Below are 15,466 nucleotides of genomic sequence, written 5' to 3' on the forward strand. Positions count from 1 at the left end.
TGTGGCTTTGCCTATGCCTGGTCGAGTTTCTGGCTTCTTGGGGTCCACCGGTCTGTCGTTTGGGATTCTGCCTGTCCTCCAGTTCTGAGAGTCTGTGTCGGCAGCATTGGGGGTTCCTGTCCGTTTGCCAGTATTTGTACCGGTTCCGTGAGTAGCGGCTTTGCCGCGTCCGTCGGCCTAGGCCGCTGTATTCCTTGGTTATATCTGTCACTGGTGTTTTGCAGAGGGTTCTGCTTATGCTGTCACCGCCGGTACACAAAAGTATTGTGTCGGCGTGTGGTCAGCATTTCCTTTGTTGTTCTTTTCCTTTGGCGGCAAGCCGCACATACATTTAGTTTTAGCCTAGTTAGTAGACCCTGGCTTTGGTTGTTTCAGTTAGAGGGCCCCTTATTATTACCCTGTCTCAGTTCACGCTTTGTCTCTCTTTAAGACCTGAGGGGGCATCGGAGTTGGGCAGACCTTTTCCGCCCTTCAAACGCGGCTGCCATGGGCCCAAGAAACCATAGTCCTGCAAGCGTGAATTGACAACACGGGTAAAACAACGGAGGTAGGGTGCCAGGGGCTATTCCTGTTCCATTTCACCAAATCCAGTATTACGTCCTGGTGCTCTGGACTCACTTCATAACATCTCCCTTGTTCTGAGCACCAGGAACCTAACATTATCACCAGCCATACCACAAAAAAGAAATAAAACTTTTTTCTTTTTTGGCCCAGTCCAGTGTCTAGTCTAGAATCCAGTCCGGTGTTTAGAATCCAGTCCTGTCTAGAATTCAGTGTGCAGAACCCAGTCCGGTGTTTAGAATCCAGTCCTGTCTAGAATTCAGTGTGCAGAATCCAGTCCGGTGTTTAGAAATCCAGTCCTGTCTAGAACTCAGAGTGCAGAATCCAATCCGGTATTTAAAAAAAAAAAATCCAGTCATGTTTTGTCTAGTTTAAAAACTCAGTCTTGCCTTGTCTAGTCTTGCATTGTCTAGTCTTGCCTTGTCTAGTCTTGCCTTGTCTAGTCTTGCCTTGTTTTGTCTAGTTTTAAATCCTCCTATGTCTACTAGGCAAGCCCTGCAGGCATCTCTCTCAGCCCTGAACTCTGCTTTCAGTGCTTTGAGACCTGAGCGACTAGAAGTTTTGCAGCAATCCTTAAAGCAACTGCAAAACCTTCTGACTAAAATCTTGCTCATCTTGCCAGAAGTCGTTGAGAGTACATCTATCTCTAAAGAGACTCTTGTTCACAGTATGGTGACAAGAGAATCCTCTGGTTTAATTGAAGAGAAAAGGTTTAAAAGTTTTCTGTAGCCCAGGCTCTCAGAAGAGGAGCGTCTGCGTCGCAGAAACTTAAACTTATGCCTATATTGTGGGGGTTTAGGCCACTATCTGCAGACCTGTGAGTTGCGCAAGCCAAAGTGTGGTGACAAGTCTTGCCCTCTGGCCAAGCTGAGTCAGGATACAAGACCTACTCCTGTCTCTACTGTGGCAGAGGTACTTGTCACACAACCCACACTAAAAAGCTCTCTGTCCTATAATTGGGGTCCTTGGGCAAGGGAGCCCCATTATAGATTCAGGAATCAAAAAAGAATGTTTCTCTCCTCTCTTGATTTTCCTGTTCAAGCAGAGTTGCACACCCCTGGAGTGGTGCCCGATACCCAGGGTCCTGGAGTGGTGCCCGATGCCCAGGGTCCTGGAGTGGTGCCCGATGCCCAGGGTCCTGGAGTGGTGCCCGATGCCCAGGGTCCTGGAGTGGTGCCCGATGCCCAGGGTCCTGGAGTGGTGCCCGATGCCCAGGGTCCTGGAGTGGTGCCCAATGCCCAGGGTCCTGGAGTGGTGCCCATTGCCCAGGGTCCTGGAGTGGTGCCCGTTGCCCAGGGTCCTGGAGTGGTGCCCGTTGCCCAGGGTCCTGGAGTGGTGCCCGTTGCCCAGGATCCTGGAGCGGTACCCGATGCCCAGAGTGCTGGAGCGGTTCTTGATGCCCAGAGTGCTGGAGCGGTACCCGATGCCCAGAGTGCTGGAGCGGTACCCGATGCCCAGAGTGCTGGAGCGGTACCCGATGCCCAGAGTGCTGGAGCGGTACCCGATGCTCTAGGTTATAGAGGGATGTCAAATTTTATAGCTCAGGTGTCCTTACCAGAAGGGGTCTCTGAAGCTGTTACCCCAGGTAGGGACTTGAAAAGCGCAACCCCAGAAAGGGGATCTGAAACCATAGTTCTAGAAGGGAACTCGAGAAGTAAAACCCCAGAAGGGATCTTTGAAGTAATATCCCCAAGTGGGGTCTCGAGAGACGCAGCCTCAAAAAAGGGTCTAGAGGTCGCTTCCCCAGGAAAGAACTTAAGAGGCATAGCATTTGTGGAGGTTCTGAAGGTTATAGCTTCAGCAAAAGTCCCGGAAGTCATAGTCCCGGGAGAAGTTTCAATAATTATCGACTCAGAGAGGGAGGCCAATGGCTCAGTCCCAGTGAGGGAAGCCGATGGCTCGGTCCCAGTGAGGGAGGCCGATGGCACGGTCCCAGTGGGGGAGGCCGACGGCTCGGTCCCAGTAAAAGAATCCGAGGTGCTGACCCCAGCGGGGTTCCCGAAGGTCACTGCCCCGGGTGGGGTTCAGAAAGTCACTACCCCGGGTGGGGTTCAGAAAGTTACTGCCCCGGGTGGGGTTCAGAAAGTTACTGCCCCGGGTGGGGTTCAGAAAGTTACTGCCCCGGGTGGGGTTCAGAAAGTTACTGCCCCGGGTGGGGTTCAGAAAGTCACTGCCCCAGGTGGGGTTCAGAGAGTCTCAGCCTCGAGTAAGGTCAATAGTGACCAGGTTCTAGCAAAGCACTCTAGTCAGTCAGATGGGAAGGAAACAGGTCCTGACTCTGTTGATATCTCAACATCCATAATCTTTGATGGGGACTTAGTCCAATTTCTGGCGCTTTACAAACACTATTACATCATTATGTTGTCTAGACCATTTCTGGGCATCACTTCAGAGAACTTAGTGCTCTATCTGATATATTCCTTTAGAGGAGAGCCTTTTGAGTGGGTGACCAGCCTAATGAAAGCTGAAGATCCCATTCTTCAGGATCCCCCAGCATTCAGTGATGCAGTTATTAAAAGATATGGTTCCAAAGAAATTGGTTCAGGTTCCTCTAAGTCACCCGTCTTGTCTGCTGAGAGTCCACCAAATACTGTAAACTCGGCACAAGAGTCTCAGCCCGTTGTTTTGACTGCAGGATGTGCTTTTCTGTCTTCTTCTTCTAATAGGAGTACTTTGCCTGAAAGTTCAGTTCCCAAGGGTAAGAAACCCATTTCTGATTTGAACGCAGCCTTGCTGGGTGGTACCATCAGTTCAGACAATGTTTGGGGAATTACCTTGGTCAGACCTAAAGAGCTTTGTAAAAAGAAGAAGAAGAAGAAGAAAAACAAATAATTTTTGACTCTTGCCTTGATAAAAAAAAAAGATTTTTTTTCCCCCTCCTTGTCTTGTGTCCAGTGGCCCCTGTCAAGGGGAGGGTACTGTTACAAGCTGTTGTTACAGCTTGTTTCTGTTTTCTTGTCTGTTAGACCAGTGTGTCAGGTTTTTTTTTGTATCCCTTGTTTTGGATAGTCTGAATTTTGGGGTCCTTTGACCCCTCCTCAAGGGGGGGGGGTAATGTTATGAGCCACGGCTGTGGCTCATTCCTATGTTTCATTTTGGTCATGTATTTTATGTTATACTTCTGTTTATGTTCCCCGTGGGTGTCATGGGGTGCTCGGAGCTCACCCTTAAGGAGAGGATACTATTATGAACCACAGGTAGTGGTTCATTCCTATTTTATGTTTATAGTTCTCTTGCAGGCCAGGATTTCCTTTTGCTCTGGTTTAGAAGATATTTGTTTGCTGTCAGTGGTGAGTCTGTTTCCATGTGGTTGGTCTCACCTGTCTGCTAATTGCATCTTGTCAGTTTGGAGTCATGCAATGGGGCAGCTGCACGACATAATTAATTAGGCCTCTCTGTTATATGCTGGCTGAGTGCAATTCACAGACGCTGGTGATATTTCTAGGTTTCCAGTCTTCCAGAGTGCTTGAGTTCTGAGCTTGTTCCTGCCAGTTCCTGAGCTCCTGTCTAGCAGTGTCTGTCTAGCTGCTTCCTGTGTTGATTCCTGTGTCAGTCCCTGTGTCGATTCCTGTGTCTGATCCCGTGTCCTGCCGTGAAGCGTTCCTGTCCAGAAGTCCTGTGGCTTTGCCTATGCCTGGTCGAGTTTCTGGCTTCTTGGTGTCCACCGGTCTGTCGTTTGGGATTCTGCCTGTCCTCCAGTTCTGAGAGTCTGTGTCGGCAGCATTGGGGGTTCCTGTCCGTTTGCCAGTATTTGTACCGGTTCCGTGAGTAGCGGCTTTGCCGCGTCTGTCGGCCTAGGCCGCTGTATTCCTTGGTTGTATCTGTCACTGGTGTTTTGCAGAGGGTTCTGCTTATGCTGTCACCGCCGGTACACAAAAGTAATGTGTCGGCGTGCGGTCAGCATTTCCTTTGTTGTTCTTTTCCTTTGGCGGCAAGCCGCACATACATTTAGTTTTAGCCTAGTTAGTAGCCCCTGGCTTTGGTTGTTTCAGTTAGAGGGCCCCTTGTTATTACCCTGTCTCAGTTCACGCTTTGTCTCTCTTTAAGACCTGAGGGGGCATCGGAGTTGGGCAGACCTAATCCGCCCTTCAAACGCGGCTGCCATGGGCACAAGAAACCATAGTCCTGCAAGCGTGAATTGACAACACGGGTAAAACAACGGAGGTAGGGTGCCAGGGGCTATTCCCGTTCCATTTCACCAAATCCAGTATTACGTCCTGGTGCTCTGGACTCACTTCATAACATCTCCCTTGTTCTGAGCACCAGGAACCTAACATTTTGGAGGCAAAAGGGAGGAGAGAGATGGGTTGGTAGTTGGAGAGAGTGTTTGGATCAAGTGTAGGTTTTTTAAGAATAGGAGAGATGAGTGCATGCGTATCAGTCTATTAAATCAATTCTCTGACCTGTAGATTCTGCACACTCTGCTGGATAACTGGGTCTGGAGCCTCCAATTCAGCCATGGCTTCTGCAATGCACAAAACATTATGTGGAGTATTGGGCTGGCATGGCTCTGCAGAATTATCTCGCTGTAAATAGCAAACACATTTTTAGTCACTAACACATGGCATAAAACATGCAACACAGTAACAATTTATATTACAACACCACAGTAAACACAAAAACATATAAAAGTTTATGCAGGATCATAGAGCTAATGTATTTAAGTATCACACATACACACACACACACACACACACACACACACACACACACACACTGCAATAAGCATGAATGAATTTGTGCTAATGTTTACCTTTTTTTCAAGCCAACAGTCCTTCAGAAAGTATTTACGGGGACAAGTACTAAGCAGTGATAAAAGTGGAGAAGTGAGCCACTGGAGAAGTTGCCCATGGCAACCAATCAGCATTGACATAACATTTCTAATTTGCATACTATACAATTGTACTGAGCAGCTGATTGGTTGCCATGGGAAATTTCTCCACTGGCTCACTTCTCCACTTTTAGCACTGCTTAGTACATGTCCCCCTTAAAGTGGGTACACACTAATAGATATATCTGCAGATCAATTGATCTGCAGATATATCTATGGACGGATCGGGCAGTGTGCTGTGCATACACACTGCCCGATCCGTCGGGGACTGACGTCATGAACTGGGCGGGCGTGTACACACGCCCGCCCAGTTCAGCTGTCAATCACCACCGGCCGCCGCAGCATGTGTACGGGCGGTCGGCCGACCGCCCCGTACACACACAGCGACGCGCCAATATATCGGTAGATATATTGGCCGTCGGCTGTGCTGCGCGGCCGACGCGATACGTCTGTAAACGACGGAGTTCACAGACATATCTGCCGTACACACTGGCCGACGGTCCCGCGATATATCGGCCGTTCAAGAGAACGGCCGATATATCAACCAGTGTGTACGGGCCTTTAGTGTGTATTTACCATGATACTGTAGATCTGGCCCACAATGCATCCTTTTGCAGCCCAGATTTAGTTTGAAAGCAATGGAATGCAGCACTGCCGGATGAGTTACTGTTGACCAAATCAGGCAGCAATGATTCAACGTTCTGAACAATTACAAGAAGATAGTGAAAGAGATGCAGAAATGTCCATGAGGGGAGCGGCTGTGCATGCCCAGTTGCCTTTACAAAGCTCTGCTCCCTGCCGCATACCTGAAGTAGTCACGCCCTGTATGTGTGTGTGTGCCCAACTGCCCTGTGTACCCAAATGGCCTAATTGCAGGAGGATTCTTCTGGAAACTGGATATAAAAAACATTTCTCACCAAAGACGATACATTGGAGGGGGCTGAATAAACACAGGAGGCACAGAGGGCTTGTGGTTGGAAGGGACACAAAGAGCAAGAGGGGGTATGTGGCTGGACTGAGGGGACAGAGGGGGGCTGGAAGTGACACATTTTACTAGCTCACACTGATATGTAATATACAGGATACAACTCAGTGATATATGAGGGGGAATAACACAGCTCCTAGCTCACATTGGTAGAGGAGAGAGGACCGCACAGTGATATATGAGGGGGAATAACACGGCTTCCAGCTCACACTGATATGTATGTATTACTCAGGAGAGGGGACCGCACAGTGATGTATGAGGGGGAATAACACGGCTCCAAGCTCACACTATTATTTTCTTCCCTATACTTGACATCTCTTTAATTATACTTTATTTTTGGTTTTTCTAATGAACCTTTCAAAATTGCATATAATACTTTTTTTCTTGTGGCCCACACAAGACTTAAGGTGTGTACACACGGTGAGATCCCTGCTATGTTCGATTTTGACTATGAGATTTCCCTTGAACTCCCCCTGAGCCCAGATAGCACAGATATTACAGAATTTGACTATCTGCACTTTAGATTTTGTCATGTACAATTTTGACTAAGTGCCAATTTTGACTATACTTTCTACTAGATAGTACACTAGATAGTCAAGACTGACTTGCCTGCACAGTCTATCTAGTCAAAATCTTACAGATTTAGCTCACCGTGTGTACACACCTTTATGCCGGGTACACACGACGCAATGCAGGAAATGCCCAACATTGACTATTCGATGTGGCCGGAGCCTGGCACCACTGATATAGTCAATGTTGCGCTGCCTGCACAGTCTATTTTTCCTTACTATGCTGATCCCGCGGGACCGCGCATCGTCATCGCAAGCTCTATACACACAGTGCGATATGCACTATATTTTCTTCCGATATGGGGGGTCATTCTGAGTTGATCGCACGATAGCAGTTTTTTGCGATCAGATAGTCGCCGCCTATGGGGTAGTGTATTTTAGCATAGCAAGTGTGCAATCGCTTGTGCAAAAAGTTTTAGTGCAGTTTCTGAGTAGCTCTGAACTTGCTCATTCACTGCGATCACTTCAGCCTGTCAGGTCCCGGAATTGACATCAGACACCCGCCCTGCAAACGCCTGGACATGCCTGCGTTTTCCACGGCACTCCCAGAAAACGGTCAGTTGCCACCCAGAAACGCCTTCTTGCTGTCAATCACCTTGTGATCGCCGCTGCGATCGCTTTCTTCGTAAGGTCCCACGCTGCCCGGCATTTCCTGTCGCCGGGCAGCGGCGCACCTGTGCATTGTTGTCGTGGCGCATGCTCAGTTCAGACCTGATCGCACCATTGCGAAAAACTGCAGCGTGCGATCAGGTCATAATGACCCCCACGGACTGTATAGTCCATATTGGAAGAAATAATGGACCGTCTGTAGGCCCCTTTAGACCTTGATTTTTCATCCCAGTTGAGATTTTGAGTTTGACAAGTCTGATCTAGAGAGGCCAATCCCGGGATCGGGATTGGAGGGATCCCGGGATTTAGGGCCAAAAACTTCCGGGATTCAATCCCCGGGATTGGAAGGTCCAATCCCGGGGATTGAGGGATCAGCGCTGAGCGTCCACAGGACACTCAGATGCTGCCCGGCTTCCTCCTTCCGGCTCCCCCTGGCGCCATGCCACCAGCTGCTGGTGGTGGAGAGAATGTGGAGTTTCCCACCCGTGGTATACGGTAAGAATACTCTTTTGCTGGGGCACTCTTTTTAAATCATGATTTTATTAAAATATTATTTTATTGGTATACATAAAAAATAAAAACTTTGGGTACCTTATATATTGAACCTTCTTATTGACATTGAGCACCTATGACTAGGTATCCCATTTAGCTTAATATCTTTGCCTTTTAATAATTTCGTTAAATTATCTGGTTCACTCTATAGGGGTCGTTCCGACCCTTTCGCACGCTGCAGTTTGTCACAGTGGTACGAATGGGTCGGAACTGCGCATGTGCGGCAGATGCATTGCGCACGTGCGTCATTGCCCGGTGACAGCTGTCGCCGGGCAGCGATGCCGCCAGAGGAAAAAAGTGATCGCAGTGGCAATCGCAAAAATTAGACTGACAGTGGGAGGCGTTCCTGGGCGTCAACTGACCGTTTTCCAGGTGTGGTGAGGCGAACGCAGGCGTGTCCAGGCGTTTGGAGGGCGGATGTCTGACGTCAATCCCGGGACCTTCGTTGCTGGATCCGTTGCACAGGGTAAGTAAGTCTGACCCTGGTCTTGTTTTGCAGGAAAGTTTAGCATAGCAGGGCTGCACAAGCGATCGCAGCCCTGCTATGCTAAAATACACTCCCCCATAGGCGGCGTCAAGTTGATCGCATGAGCAGCAAAAAGTTGCTATGTGCGATCAACTCAGAATGAGGGCCTATGTTTATTGTTCCTTGTACATAACCAACAAATACAGCCATATATAAAGTGATTAACATAGAAACTGTTAATAAATAAATAAATTAGTAAAGAAGATAATATCTGCGCAAACTCCTTAAAATTAAAAAATTTAAGATTTAAAATTTGCAGCCGTAGAATAAACCGGTACCCTTACTGGTTATAGATTAGAATATGAAATCCTGGCGCAGCATTTAAATTGAAAAATAAAGAAAAGAAAAAAGGAAAAAGAAAGCATGTAGGAATATATCAGACTGAATGAATTAAATTAAATCACATTTATTCATCACAAATAATTAAAAATCTATAAAAGCACAATGGATCGTATCTAAAAACTGTTTCCAGTATCAATCCCTCTAATTAGATGGATAAACACTTGTCCACAAAGTCACAGCCTAATCGGCTTCAAGTGTCCTGAGACCTGATTTCCTTTGCCGCAAGGGCTTTCCGGTATTTTTAACCGTGCTAGTTTTAAAAGTGGTGTGCTTATAAAGTCACACTATGGTCTCATTAAGTGCTTATATGAACCAAAACAGCAAGACCTTATACACCCTATTTGGATTAGTGTATGCTGACACAGGTAGTTCCTGATCGCAGTATGCGTTGTTGATATACCTTTTATCCTCCGCTCCGTCTGCCGGATCTCCGTCTCTGTCCGGGCCCCCTCCTCAGTTGTTAGCCGGCCGCCGCCTCCCAGAGCCGCAGTGCTTCTCCGCTCTGCACTGCTCGTGGGCTTTGGAACGCACCATTTCAGCTTCCGGTTTCGCGGACCGCGGCTTCCGGGGGTGTGAGCGAGGTGTGTGCAGTCAGCGTTGCTCGGGTGATTACGTCCACTTGGTGCAGCTCCTCCGCGAAACCGGCCCGGACAGAGACGGAGATCCGGCAGACGGAGCGGAGGATAAAAGGTATATCAACAACGCATACTGCGATCAGGAACTACCTGTGTCAGCATACACGGTTCATATAAGCACTTAATGAGACCATAGTGTGACTTTATAAGCACACCACTTTTAAAACCAGCACGGTTAAAAATACCGGAAAGCCCTTGCGGCAAAGGAAATCAGGTCTCAGGACACTTGAAGCCGATTAGGCTGTGACTTTGTGGACAAGTGTTTATCCATCTAATTAGAGGGATTGATACTGGAAACAGTTTTTAGATACGATCCATTGTGCTTTTATAGATTTTTAATCATTTGTGATGAATAAATGTGATTTAATTTAATTCATTCAGTCTGATATATTCCTACATGCTTTCTTTTTCCTTTTTTCTTTTCTTTATTTTTCAATTTAAATGCTGCGCCAGGATTTCATATTCAAATAAATAAATAAATTAATTAATTAACATCCACCACTGAAAATATCTTATAACACTGGGCAGCAATCATTCCCATGGGCAGCAAGCGCAGGAGTACCAAACTCAAACCGATGTGGCTTACTAAGAAGGTCAAGGATGAAATGGATAAAAAGAATCGTGCTTTCAAAGCATTTAAATCTAATGGAAAGGAGGAGTTATTCCAGTACTACAAGGAATGCAACAATAAAAGATGCAAAAAAGCAATAAGAGCAGCTAAAATTGATAACGAAAAGCAAATCGCTATGGAGAGCAAAACCAATCCTAAAAAGTTTTTTAAATACATAAACAGTAAAAGGTTAAAAAAGGAGAACGTAGGATCAATAAAAGATGAATTTGGAGTATTGATAAATGATGGAGAAACAAAAGCGGAAATACTGAACAATTTTTTTTCAGCAGTGTTCACCAGAGAAGAACCGACGGTGGGAGTAGTGCATAACGATAGTGACAGCAATGATTCATGGCTAGATACTTGTTTAAGTGAAGTAATAGTCCAGGAGGGACTAAGCAATATTAAGATTAATAAATCACCTGGCCCAGATGGATTTCACCCGAGGGTTCTTATGGAGCTTGGGTCACAACTATCAAGAACCTATACTTGATTTTCAATAGTTCAATTAGATCAAGCATGGTACCGATGGATTGGCGTATAGCCGAGGTAGTACCATTATTTAAAAAGGGATCTAAACATTATCCAGGTAACTACAGACCAGTTAGTTTGACATATATAGTGGGGAAAATATTGGAAGGAATTTTAAGGGATAGCATACAAGAGTATCTGCATACCGCTAAGATTATTAGCAAGAATCAGCATGGGTTTGTGAGAGACAGATCACGTCAAACTAACTTAGTTAGCTTCTATGAGGAAGCGAGCGACAATCTCGACCAGGAAAAAGCAGTGGATGTGGTCTACCTAGATTTTGCAAAAGCCATCGATACAGTGCCTCACAGGAGACTGATCATCAAATTAAAGAAGCTTTGCCTAGGAAAAACTATTTGTATATGGATAAGTAACTGGCTGGATAACAGGGCACAGCGAGTAGTGTTCAATGGGATGTCCTCCAGCTGGGCACCAGTAGTCAGTGGTATACCACAAGGGTCCGTACTTGGGCCACTACTGTTCAACATATTTATCAATGGCCTAGAAATAGGCCTGAAAAGCACTATTTCAATCTTTGCAGATGATACTAAGCTGTGTAGGGTAACTAATTCAGAAATAGATGTGAAGTCTCTACAGAATGACTTATCCAAACTTGAAATCTGGGCACCTAAATGGAGAATGAGGTTCAATATATAAAAATGCAAAGTTATGCATTTCGGAACTAAAAACAAACTTGCAACCTACATATTAAATGGGGAACATCTAGGGGTAACAGTATTGGAAAAAGATTTGGGGGTACTCATTGATAATAAGCTTAATAACAATGACAATGTCAAAGTGCAGCAAAGAAGGCAAGTCAGGTGCTAGCATGAATAAAACGGGGAATTGAGACAAGGGATGAGAGTGTAATCCTGCCACTGTACCAATCATTGGTACGTCCGCACCTGGAATATTGTGTTCAATTTTGGGCACCACATTATAAAAAAGATATCTGTGAACTCGAAAGGGTTCAAAGGCGTGCTACTAAATTGATTAAAGGGCTAGAGGGACTGGAGTATGAGAAAAGGCTTATTAGGTTGAATATGTATACACTGGAAAAGAGGCATCTAAGAGGAGACATTATTAATATCTTCATATATGTAAAGGGACATTACAAAGAATTATCAGAGGAATTGTTTATTAAAAGAACTCTGTATAGGACACGAGGTCACTCGCTGAGGATAGAGGAAAGAAAATGTCATACACAATGTAGGAAAGGGTTCTTCATTGTTAGGGCAATAAGGATTTGTAATTCCCTGCCAGAGAAGGTGGTAATGGCGGACTCTGTATATGCATTTAAAAATGGATTGGATAAATTTCTGACTGAAAAAGATATCCAAGGTTATAGCATTTAAAATATGGACATTGATAATCTGGAAGGAACATGATTGATAGTGGTTAACTAGACATAAAACATTATTTCAACAGGGAGAATTATAATGAACTCGGCTTAATACAGAATACAGGTTGAACCCGATGAGCATTTTGCCTCTTTTCAACCTCAATAACTATGTTACTGGCTGTAACACACTTTGCATTTTCTTAACACCATTTGCACTGTTACTCTTTTAAACTGTGCATACTGCTATCACTATGACATAGCAATGTTATGTGCATTATTTGACCTATGATTTGGTATGTGTACACCTTTTGCTCAACGGCCCTCATTCCGAGTTGTTCGCTCGCTAGCTACTTTTAGCAGCATTGCACACGCTAGGCCGCCGCCCTCTGGGAGTGTATCTTAGCTTAGCAGAATAGCGAACGAAAGAGTAGCAGAATTGCGATTAAATAATTCTTAGCAGTTTCTGAGTAGCACGAGACTTACTCCTACACTGCGATCAGCTCAGCCCGTTTCGTTCCTGGTTTGACGCCTTGCGTTCGGCCAGCCACTCCCCCGTTTCTCCAGCCACTCCTGCGTTTTATCCTGGCACGCCTGCGTTTTTCCGCACACTCCCAGAAAACGGTCAGTTTCCGCCCTGAAGCACCCACTTCCTGTCAATCACACTCTGATCACCGATGGAAAATCTTAATTCGGACGTGAGTAAATCTACTAAGTTTTGTGCTAAAATACTTAGCGCATGCGCACTGCGTACCATGCGCATGCACATTTTTGCCTTAATTGCTCCGTTGCGAAAATCGGCAATGAGCGAACAACTCGGAATGACCACCAACATTCACTATATAACATTTTGTATTTGTGATATTTGTGATGCTTCTTCAGAGTACTTGTGTTTTGGTAAATGGAAGAAACATCAATTTTTTATGTATACAGGTTGAGTATCCCATATCCAAATATTCCGTATCAATAAAATAATATTGCAATAATTTAATTTTTAAAAGGAATGCCCCAGCAAAAAGAGTCTTTTTTTTTCACTTTCTCCTTATATCCCAGCAGACGGACAGCGGCATACTGTCTGCTGGAATCCCGTCAGCGAGTCCCCTCACCGGCTCCCTACGCTCGCCACGCATCGGGCCCGGTGGCTTGCTCAGCTTGGATCCACCAACTGAGTGAGAATACCGATGACGTGGTTCCAGCTCTTGGTTTATCAGCAGGTGTTGGGATTCCGACGTCTGTCTCCTGATTGCCGGGATCCCGACAGCTAGTAAACTGATTGGATCTCTCCATCATGCTGTATGTGTACAGTTTTTCTTTGCCAGTCTTCATATAAATACAATAAGCTATCCTCATATATACTGTAAGTATATGTACGACTCACATTTGGGGCATTGCTGTCCACTTTGCTCTGGGTTTCTTCAGGGTCATTTGGCTCTGCTGTTGGTATTGTCGTTTTAACAAGATCAAGTTGACACAACCCATTGCTCACCGTGTCTACCTGAGGAAATTAGTAATTTACAATCTATATGCAGTATTTTAACAAGACAAAAGTAAACTGAACTTACTGCTAAATGAAGCAAAACACACACTGATTCATACACTTCTACAGACATGTGATACCATGATCTGTCTCTATACTATCACTGATACAGTAGTTACTAGTTACTCTAGTCACTTACTGATGTGTCCCCAGTGAGCAGTAGCTGCAGAATTCCAGTGTCACAGCTGATCTGACTCTGGAAGATCCCCCTCCTCTTCTTTTGTTTCCATTCTTGTTCATTGTCTTCACTCTCGCAAGTCGGTGAGGGCATCTTCTTATACTGACGGTCATTTGCAGCTCTAACAATGATCTGGTGCAGGAGTCTATGTGCAGCCTCTCTTTCCAGTTCCATCCATGATCCTCTTCTTCTCCTACCCCCTGCCAATTGTGCCAGTCTCCGACATATCACTGCCACAGGCTTAGGAAGGTGGCGTAAGCTCCGAGCCTCCTGACCATGAAGGAGGTGTCGTTGACGGAACAGATACTGATCTAATGTAAAGGCAGGGTAGCCAGGAGGTGCACTTGGAAAAACTGGCCATTGTGAATTTAGGAACAGTGCAAAATCACACACCAGAGACACCTGGGCTCCTGTCTGTATAGATCCAGGGCGACGAAGACGCACAAAATGTATAGCATCTGCAGCACTAACACGGCATGAGTAGATCAGGTAACATGCAATAAGTACCCCTGAAAAAAGAGAGGGGAATTAAAATAGACTATGGAACACCAAATATTAGAAGCTTCTGAGAAAGACCAGGAAACCCTGCACCTAATAAACTGTATCAAGTTGCATGAATTAGGAAAGATCAACACAGCCAGACAGCTTTTAACAGGAATATTAGCACAATTATTCTTCACCTTGGATATTTTCTGTATACTGTGCAACTCTGTGGGATATATATATATATATATATATATATATATATATATATATATATAATTATTTATTATTATAATTTTTATATTATTTTTTTTAATTGAGAAAAACCATGCCATACAGAACATTGACATTTGACATAAGTTGGTGGTTTGGAGAAACATAAAAAGAAAATACAAACCATACAGTCCTGACAGAGTCAAGATAATCATCTCTGTAATTTGAAACTGTACTTGTGTATACTATAAGACATTTAAGTTGTATATATATATATATATATATATATATATATATATATATGTATAAAGTGAATTTATGGACTCTGCACTCCATGGTACTATTTGTAAAGCAAAATACAAATGTGAACTCCTCCAGCAATGAGAGGTTGCAATGATGGCCTCTGTGTTATAAGAAATGGTCATTTTACTTGGCTCATTCTCTGTACTGACTATCAGTGATCTCTGTGAATAGAATACATGGGAAGTTCTGCAACTACAGTCAGTACATAACAGCACTGCAGAAGGACAGTGTTTTATATTAATTGAGTTATCATTGTTACCTGTGCGTCCGAGACCTGCATGGCAGTGTATGGCTATTCTCCCTTCTTGCAGAGCAAATGCAATGACTTTCACTGCATCCAAAATTCGAAGCACTGGGACTACCCCAAAATCAGGAAGACCAAAATTATAGAAGGAGACTGTGAGGGACAAAGTAACATTGATACAATACAGTGAAGAGGAAATATTGACATTTAAAACAGCTCATGTAAATACAAAGAATTAATGGGCAATGGGCATATACGATCAGGCACACTGACATGCAGGGGGACGCCCAGCACAGAGCTAGTCCACCCCGCTTGTCAGGCCCTTCCCCCCACCGCAGAAGTACAAAAGCAACGTACAGCGGCGATGCTTTTGCACTTCAGGAGTAGCTCCCGGCCAGCGCAGCTTTTGCGTGCTGGC

General features: G+C 45.1%; 1 protein-coding gene across 1 annotated transcript in view; it reads right to left on the reverse strand.

Moving 5' to 3' along the window:
• The window catches only part of LOC134935282 (protein tyrosine phosphatase domain-containing protein 1-like), a 64,165-nt gene that overhangs the window by 35,948 nt on the left and 12,751 nt on the right, over nucleotides 1–15,466 (reverse strand). The window contains exons 4-7 of the mRNA XM_063930442.1: nucleotides 15,064–15,201; nucleotides 13,767–14,314; nucleotides 13,469–13,585; nucleotides 4,965–5,087 (exon numbers count right to left, since the gene is read on the reverse strand). Of these exons, the coding sequence (XP_063786512.1) occupies nucleotides 4,965–5,087; nucleotides 13,469–13,585; nucleotides 13,767–14,314; nucleotides 15,064–15,201 (926 nt within the window). The remainder of the gene's footprint in view (nucleotides 1–4,964; nucleotides 5,088–13,468; nucleotides 13,586–13,766; nucleotides 14,315–15,063; nucleotides 15,202–15,466) is intronic.

This window comes from Pseudophryne corroboree, chromosome 6 (assembly GCF_028390025.1).
Source record: "Pseudophryne corroboree isolate aPseCor3 chromosome 6, aPseCor3.hap2, whole genome shotgun sequence".
NCBI lineage: Eukaryota > Metazoa > Chordata > Amphibia > Anura > Myobatrachidae > Pseudophryne > Pseudophryne corroboree.